This window comes from Monomorium pharaonis, chromosome 2 (assembly GCF_013373865.1).
Source record: "Monomorium pharaonis isolate MP-MQ-018 chromosome 2, ASM1337386v2, whole genome shotgun sequence".
Lineage (NCBI taxonomy): Eukaryota > Metazoa > Arthropoda > Insecta > Hymenoptera > Formicidae > Monomorium > Monomorium pharaonis.
In genome coordinates, this window is record NC_050468.1 from 2,983,808 (window position 1) to 2,992,220 (window position 8,413).

Consider the following 8,413-nt stretch of genomic DNA (forward strand, 5'->3'; position numbering starts at 1 on the left):
TTAGATTATTTGTAGATTCCATAAGTATCTATCGCTTTCGCTCTTTCGACTTTCTTAATCACAGCAGTTTATTACGGTTTTAATTTGTCATATCTTTGCTAACTGTCCTAATTTGTCAAGTAATCGCGAATGTGCATAGCTGCCATTGCCACGAGTATTGGCGCGGTGCAGTGAGACGCGAGGGCGGCGAAGCACAGACAGCGGCACCGCTTCTCCTTCTTCCCCCCGCCGCCGGCAGCCAATGCTCGACACAGTGGGCCGCGCTACAGCTCGAGCGTCTCGGCTCTTCACACGGCGCGCTCTCATTCGTACAATTTGAAAAATTTATATCTCGATTATTGATAGACCTAACCCAAGACAATATTGGACTTTTATGTTCATCTCGATCCCGTCTATCTTTCAATTACGGGATGGCTTCCGATTACATTACACCCTGTATACATGGAGGAGGAATGCCAGCACTGAAAGTGTGTCCAAGATCTGTGCGAGAAAGAAAGGTATATATTATGATACTTGCTCTCTCTCTGCGCATGCGTCAAACGCTATGGACGGGATTTATAGGCCGGTATTCATAGTCGGGTCTTATATTTAAGATCATCTTAAGTACTGTCTTAAGATGCCATCAACCAATCACAGAGCCGTATTAGCATCTTAAGACATTGCTTGAGACGATCTTGAAATAAGATTTGACTATGAATACCGGCCATAGACCGATCTTAAGCTCAAGCATTGTCTTAAGTACGTCTAGCTTCGAGCCGACTTGAGACTTACTTAACCAATGAAATAACAGCATTGACGTCTCAAGATCGTGCTTGAGCTGGAACTTGAATAAGATTCGACTATGAATTCCGGCCTATATGTACAATGGCTGGCATTGTATGTTTCACACACACATACAATTCGTAATTAAGTACAAAAGTGCACAAGAAGTGTTGAAACTGCGGTGCAGATAATGATATTAACGCATGCGCAGAGAAAGCGAGTATCATGATATACCTTTCTCTCTCGCACAGATCTTGGACACACTTTCGGTCTACATAAAACCATAGCAAAATCCTCCTTCATGTATATATACTCAAAGTGGGTGTTTACAATAATGGCTATCTGAGTAATTTTCTCTAGGACCGAAATATATGATAAGCACAACCATCTACTATCATCATGATTCGTGACAACTCAATGCTGTCCGGTATAGCCAAATCATCACGAGCAAGTTGCGAGTTGCGAGTTCCGTGAGTTTGTAGCAGGTAACCTAAAAAGTACGACATAAATAATTTGATTATTACAATTAAAAATAATCTGTTTTTAATGTATGGTAAGATTATTAACTTCATTAAAATAGTAATTATATAACACAATCATGTATTTTTAAAGTATTGTCTAAAGTAATATTAAAGAGATTATTTTATTTACAAATATTTTATTTATTAATTTGTCTATCAAGTTTCTATTATAACGTATATCTAACGCATATCTAACGTATATCTGTTTACAGTATATCTTAATTTACTATGCACTTGTATTACAAATTAAAAAAATTTATTGTAACATTATTATTAGTTTCACATTAGTGAAATATTCATGCATAATATTTATACATAAAGATATATGATTTTTTAAAATAATGATAAAACCATGCAACTTATCATTAACAGTTGTTACAAGAAAGAAAAATATTTATACTTAAATTTTTATTTTACTTGTAATCTAAAAAATATTATTAATAATGATTTATTTAGTAATTTTACATAATTTATCTCATTTGTTTCAAAGTGTTAACACCATCCGTTTAATAAAAGATGACTTTTCTAATATATATGTTAGTTAATAATAAATAATAACATTTATTGAGAATCAATGTTTAATTAAAATATTATATTAGGTTTTGAAATAATACCGTTATGATAGAAACTTGATAGACAAAATAAATATTTGTAAATAAAATAATCTTTAATATTACTTTAGACAATACTTTAAAAATACATGATTGTGTTACATATAATTACTATTTTAAAGTTAATAATCTTATCATACATTAAAAACAGATTATTTTTAATTGTAATAATCAAATTATTTATGTCGTACTTTTTAGGTTACCTGCTACAAACTCACGAAACTCGCAACTTGCTCGTGATGATTTGGCTATACCGGACAGCATTGAGTTGTCACGAATCATGATGATAGTAGATGGTTGTGCTTATCATATATTTCGGTCCTAGAGAAAATTACTCGGATACCCATTATCGTAAACACCCAGTGTCACGTCATCATGCCGCACACCGCCATAATTTACTGCACTCTGATCGGTTGCTGTAATCAAGTTTACAACGTATCTTTACTCTATTGTAGATTGATCCGTTGTAAAACATTTATGACTACTACGGGTGCGTTTGGGGAGACGCTATTAGCGCTATCAGCATCAGTTTATCCTTGGGGTGTTTACGATAATGGCTATCTGAGTAATTTTCTCTAGGACCGAAATATACGATAAGCACAACCATCTACTATCATCATGATTCATGACAACTCAATGCTGTCCGGTATAGCCAAATTATCACGAGCAAGTTGCGAGTTGCGAGTTCCGTGAGTTTATAGCAGGTAACCTAAAAAGTACGACATAAATAATTGATTATTACAATTAAAAATAATCTGTTTTTAATGTATGGTAAGATTATTAACTTCATTAAAATAGTAATTATATAACACAATCATGTATTTTTAAAGTATTGCCAAAAGTAATATTAAAGAGATTATTTTATTTACAAATATTTTATTTATTAATTTGTCTATCAAGTTTCTATTATAACGATATTATTTCAAAACCTAATATAAAATTTTAATTAGACATTGATTCTTAATAAATGTTTTATTAATGTTATAAATGTTATTTTATTTAAACGTATTTATAAACATAAGCAGTCATAAAAGAACAGATTTTGACTTGTGCTGTCAATTTTATATCATACTTTGTTGAATTTTGTTAAATTTTTATTAGTTTAAATTGGTTAGATTTCTATTTTTGTAACTATAAAATCTACATTTTGAAAAATCTGATTTTTACAGATCTGCTTCATTGAGAAATGGCTACAGATAAATTAAGTTCAATGAGAGAAGTGAATAATGTTGGTATGTACAGGATTATTTAATAAAGATAATTATATAAGTCGATTATTACAATTTGTTTAAATAGTAACTAATTTTTGTAATTTCAGAAAATTACAGAGTTCAGTGGACTGATAATATGGTAAAATTGCTGCTAGCAGAAATACTGCCTATACAGAATCGTCTACTAGTCCATTAAATAAGCAAGTTTGGAAACTATTGCTGCAGTTATTAATATTCACGGTTATAATTTGACTGCAGAAAACTATTCAATCAAATGGACTGGTATGAAGAAAAAATATAAAACCTTAAAAGATGCAAATAATCGCACTGGCGCAGCAAAAGAAACCTGGGAATATTTTAATATTATTGATGATATATTAAGAAAAAATCCAGAAATTACACCTTTGTCCATAGCATTTAGTACACGTGGTTTAGAGTAAATGTAAATACGTCTAAAAACATGAATTTGAGTACTGAACACGAAGAAAATGAAGAAAATGAAGAAAATTTAGAAGCAACTAATATTTTAAAAAATCGACCGATAAAAAAGAAGAATACCTAAAAAACCTACCTGGATTACAGAATTACTAGAACAAAAAGAGAAACATCACCGAGAAAATTATAACCAAAGAAAACGTTTTTTATCTTTACTAGAAAAGTATTTAAAGAAGTAGATAGAAATTTTTAAAAACACAAATTAAGTTTACTAAGCTCGTTATATTTTAAATATTAATATAAAAATAATTTCTTTTTTATTACATTAAATATAATATTAAAGTGATATGTACAAGGTACAAAATGATATGTGATATCTTATTTAATATTATGTTTATTTATTTTTTTATATGTAACCAAATGTTCCTTATTTTGTGTAATAATTATAACATAAATGTTTATGTTGTAGTAAATTAAATACGCTTAGTTATTCATTACTTAAAAGTTTTTATTCAGATGTGTGCATTATAAGATAAAGATATATGTTACAAATATATAGTGTTTTTATTTAAAGTTATATGTATAAATTTATTAATGTGATCGATTGTGTTTCTGATTGATATAGATATATCATCTGCCTTATTCCTTTTTTAGTTACATAAAAATTAGGATTTCCTAAGAAATAGATCATTATAGTATTAAAGTTTGATTATGTAAATATTGTTTTATTATTATTTTAGTTATTTCAAACAATTAATTATAATAATTATTATATAACAAATACAAGTGTATGAGTGTGTGTATAAAAACATGAAAAAAGAGATTATACTTCCCAAAAATAAAATATACTAAAAAATTTGAGAAATCTAAGATATACATGTAATTAAAATTATATACAATTACATATTTTATTACAAAAATTTACAATAACTGAGAAATAAAATTTCTTTTTTCTGCTCCATTTATAAATGGATTTTTGTTATTAATTTCCATTTCTATTGGATCACATTCCATAGGTTCATCTTCATTTTCTATACATATGTTATGTAAGATACAACACGCAATTATAATTAAGGGTATCATCTCCGTATTGTACATATAAACATATCGTAATTTTCTAAATCTTCCTTTTAACATTCCAAATGCACGTTCAATAACTACACGTGTTTTTGACAATTTTGTGTTAAAGTTTCTTTGTAAACGGTTTAAATGACCGTTATCTCGATAAGGAGTTAACATATATTTTGACAAAAGATATGCTGAATCAGCTAAAAGATGATATTGATTTTGAAAGTATCTATTTTCATCTTGTGTTATCAATTCCTTAATATCGCTTAAACGCCAAACTCTTGCGTCATGTACACTACCGCATATTCCCGTAAAAACATCTATAAATCTTAACTTATAATCGCAAATTCCTTGTAATACTAATGAATGGTAACCTTTGCGGTTAGAATGCACTTAGATAAGTTTTTAATTTAAAACATATTAACATATTAACATGTAAAAAACATACTAACCTGTAAACTTCTTGGTTTCCAAGGATCCATAAGGTAATAGCTATTTGTTTATCGGGAGACATTTTCTCAGCACCCCGGTCACGGCGAAGACGTCCTCCAAGACTTTGTACCAATCTTTCATATGTAGCTTTTTCTAGTCGAAAATGTGATTTGAAATCTATTTAAACAATAATGAAGTTTATTACATTTAATATAATACAAAAATACCTGTACAAAATTAAAACAATAAATTGTATTAGAACAAAGTCTTTACCTGTTAAAGAATATGCCGATACAATATTTTCAAAAAAATCTGGAACCTTGAAGTGAAATTCTCGTTGATGCGGAAAATTATCATCATCATCTGATGGGTGATCAAAAAATAAGTCCCACATTCCTTGTATATCCATGTCTTGTCTGAAAATATTTAATAATAATACAATATAAGGTATGAAAAAAATAATCCAACATTTTGTTCATAAATGTTAATAGATTTGTATATAGCGTTAAGTAAAGTGCACAAACAAAAATTTTTTATTGTGTTTATAGTATATCTTAATTTACTATGCACTTGTATTACAAATTAAAAAAATTTATTGTAAACATTATTATTAGTTTCACATTAGTAAAATATTCATGTATAATATTTATACATAAAGATATATGATTTTTTAAAATAATGATAACACCATCAACTTATCATTAACAGTTGTTACAAGAAAGAAAAATATTTATACTTAAATTTTTATTTTACTTGTAATCTAAAAAATATTATTAATAATGATTTATTTAGTAATTTTACATAATTTATCTCATTTGTTTCAAAGTGTTAACACCATCCGTTTAATAAAAGATGACTTTTCTAATATATATGTTAGTTAATAATAAATAATAACATTTATTGAGAATCAATGTTTAATTAAAATATTATATTAGGTTTTGAAATAATACCGTTATGATAGAAACTTGATAGACAAAATAAATATTTGTAAATAAAATAATCTTTAATATTACTTTAGACAATACTTTAAAAATACATGATTGTGTTACATATAATTACTATTTTAAAGTTAATAATCTTATCATACATTAAAAACAGATTATTTTTAATTGTAATAATCAAATTATTTATGTCGTACTTTTTAGGTTACCTGCTACAAACTCACGAAACTCGCAACTTGCTCGTGATGATTTGGCTATACCGGACAGCATTGAGTTGTCACGAATCATGATGATAGTAGATGGTTGTGCTTATCATATATTTCGGTCCTAGAGAAAATTACTCGGATACCCATTATCGTAAACACCCTTGTTCACGTCATCATGCCGCACACCGCCATAATTTACTGCACTCTGATCGTTGCTGTAATCAAGTTTACACGTATCTTTACTCTATTGTAGATTGATCCTTGTAAAACATTTTATGACTACTACGGGTGCGTTTGGGAGACGCTATTAGCGCTATCAGCATCAGTTTATCCTTGGGGTGTTACGATAATGGCTATCTGAGTAATTTTCTCTAGGACCGAAATTACGATAAGCACAACCATCTACTATCATCATGATTCATGACAACTCAATGCTGTCCGGTATAGCCAAATTATCACGAGCAAGTTGCGAGTTGCGAGTTCCGTGAGTTTATAGCAGGTAACCTAAAAAGTACGACATAAATAATTTGATTATTACAATTAAAAATAATCTGTTTTTATGTATGGTAAGATTATTAACTTCATTAAAATAGTAATATATAACACAATCATGTATTTTTTAAAGTATTGCCAAAGTAATATTAAAGAGATTATTTTATTTACAAATATTTTATTTATTAATTTGTCTATCAAGTTTCTATTATAACGATATTATTTCAAAACCTAATATAAAATTTTAATTAGACATTGATTCTTAATAAATGTTTTATTAATGTTATAAATGTTATTTTATTTAAACGTATTTATAAACATAAGCAGTCATAAAAGAACAGATTTTGACTTGTGCTGTCAATTTTATATCATACTTGTTGAATTTTGTTAAATTTTTATTAGTTTAAATTGGTTAGATTTCTATTTTTGTAACTATAAAATCTACATTTTGAAAAATCTGATTTTTACAGATCTGCTCATTGAGAAATGGCTACAGATAAATTAAGTTCAATGAGAGAAGTGATAATTTGGTATGTACAGGATTATTTAATAAAGATAATTATATAAGTCGATTATTACAATTTGTTTAAATAGTAACTAATTTTGTAATTTCAGAAAATTACAGAGTTCAGTGGACTGATAATATGGTAAAATTGCTGCTAGCAGAAATAACTGCCTATACAGAATCGTCTACTAGTCCATTAAATAAGCAAGTTTGGAAAACTATTGCTGCAGTTATTAATATTCACGGTTATAATTTGACTGCAGAAAACTATTCAATCAAATGGACTGGTATGAAGAAAAAATATAAAACCTTAAAAGATGCAAATAATCGCACTGGCGCAGCAAAAGAAACCTGGGAATTTTAATATTATTGATGATATATTAAGAAAAAAATCCAGAAATTACACCTTTGTCCATAGCATTTAGTACACGTGGTTTTAGAGTAAATGTAAATACGTCTAAAAACATGAATTTGAGTACTGAACACGAAGAAAATGAAGAAAATGAAGAAAATTTAGAAGCAACTAATATTTTAAAAAATCGACCGATAAAAAGAAGAATACCTAAAAAACCTACCTGGATTACAGAATTACTAGAACAAAAAGAGAAACATCACCGAGAAAATTATAACCAAAGAAAACGTTTTTATCTTACTAGAAAGTATTTAAAGAAGTAGATAGAAATTTTTTAAAACACAAATTAAGTTTACTAAGCTCGTTATATTTTAAATATTAATATAAAATAATTTCTTTTTATTACATTAATATAATATTAAAGTGATATGTACAGGTACAAAATGATATGTGATATCTTATTTTTATTATGTTTATTTATTTTTTTATATGTAACCAAATGTTCTTATTTTGTTAATAATTATAACATAAATGTTTATGTTGTAGTAAATAAATACGCTTAGTTATTCATTACTTAAAAGTTTTTATTCAGATGTGTGCATTATAAGATAAAGATATATGTTACAAATATATAGTGTTTTTATTTTAAAGTTATATGTAAAAATTTATTAAATGTGATCGATTGTGTTTCTGATTGATATAGATATATCATCTGCTTATTCCTTTTTTTAGTTACATAAAAAATTAGGATTCCTAAGAAATAGATCATTATAGTATTAAAGTTTGATTTATGTAAATATTGTTTTATTATTATTTTAGTTATTTCAAACAATTAATTATAATAATTATTATATAACAAATACAAGTGTATGAGTGT

General features: G+C 27.4%; 1 protein-coding gene across 5 annotated transcripts; it reads right to left on the reverse strand.

Moving 5' to 3' along the window:
• Positions 1-1,053: 1,053 nt before the first annotated feature.
• On the reverse strand, positions 1,054-6,253 carry LOC118644362. Of its 5 annotated transcripts, none has more exons than XM_036282781.1 (4): positions 6,179-6,236; positions 5,314-5,456; positions 5,061-5,217; positions 1,054-1,252 (listed from the first exon to the last, which is right to left on the reverse strand). In XM_036282781.1, the coding sequence occupies exons 2-4, from the start codon at positions 5,447-5,449 to the stop codon at positions 1,204-1,206; spliced, it is 342 nt and encodes a 113-aa protein (XP_036138674.1). In that variant the 5' UTR covers positions 5,450-5,456; positions 6,179-6,236; the 3' UTR covers positions 1,054-1,203. The 5 variants fall into 5 exon arrangements, with proteins under 5 accessions (XP_036138674.1, XP_036138675.1, XP_036138676.1 ...); XM_036282782.1 differs by lacking the exon at positions 1,054-1,252 and adding an exon at positions 4,151-4,215; XM_036282783.1 differs by lacking the exon at positions 1,054-1,252 and adding an exon at positions 4,677-4,808.
• Between the last annotated feature and the right edge of the window lie 2,160 nt (positions 6,254-8,413).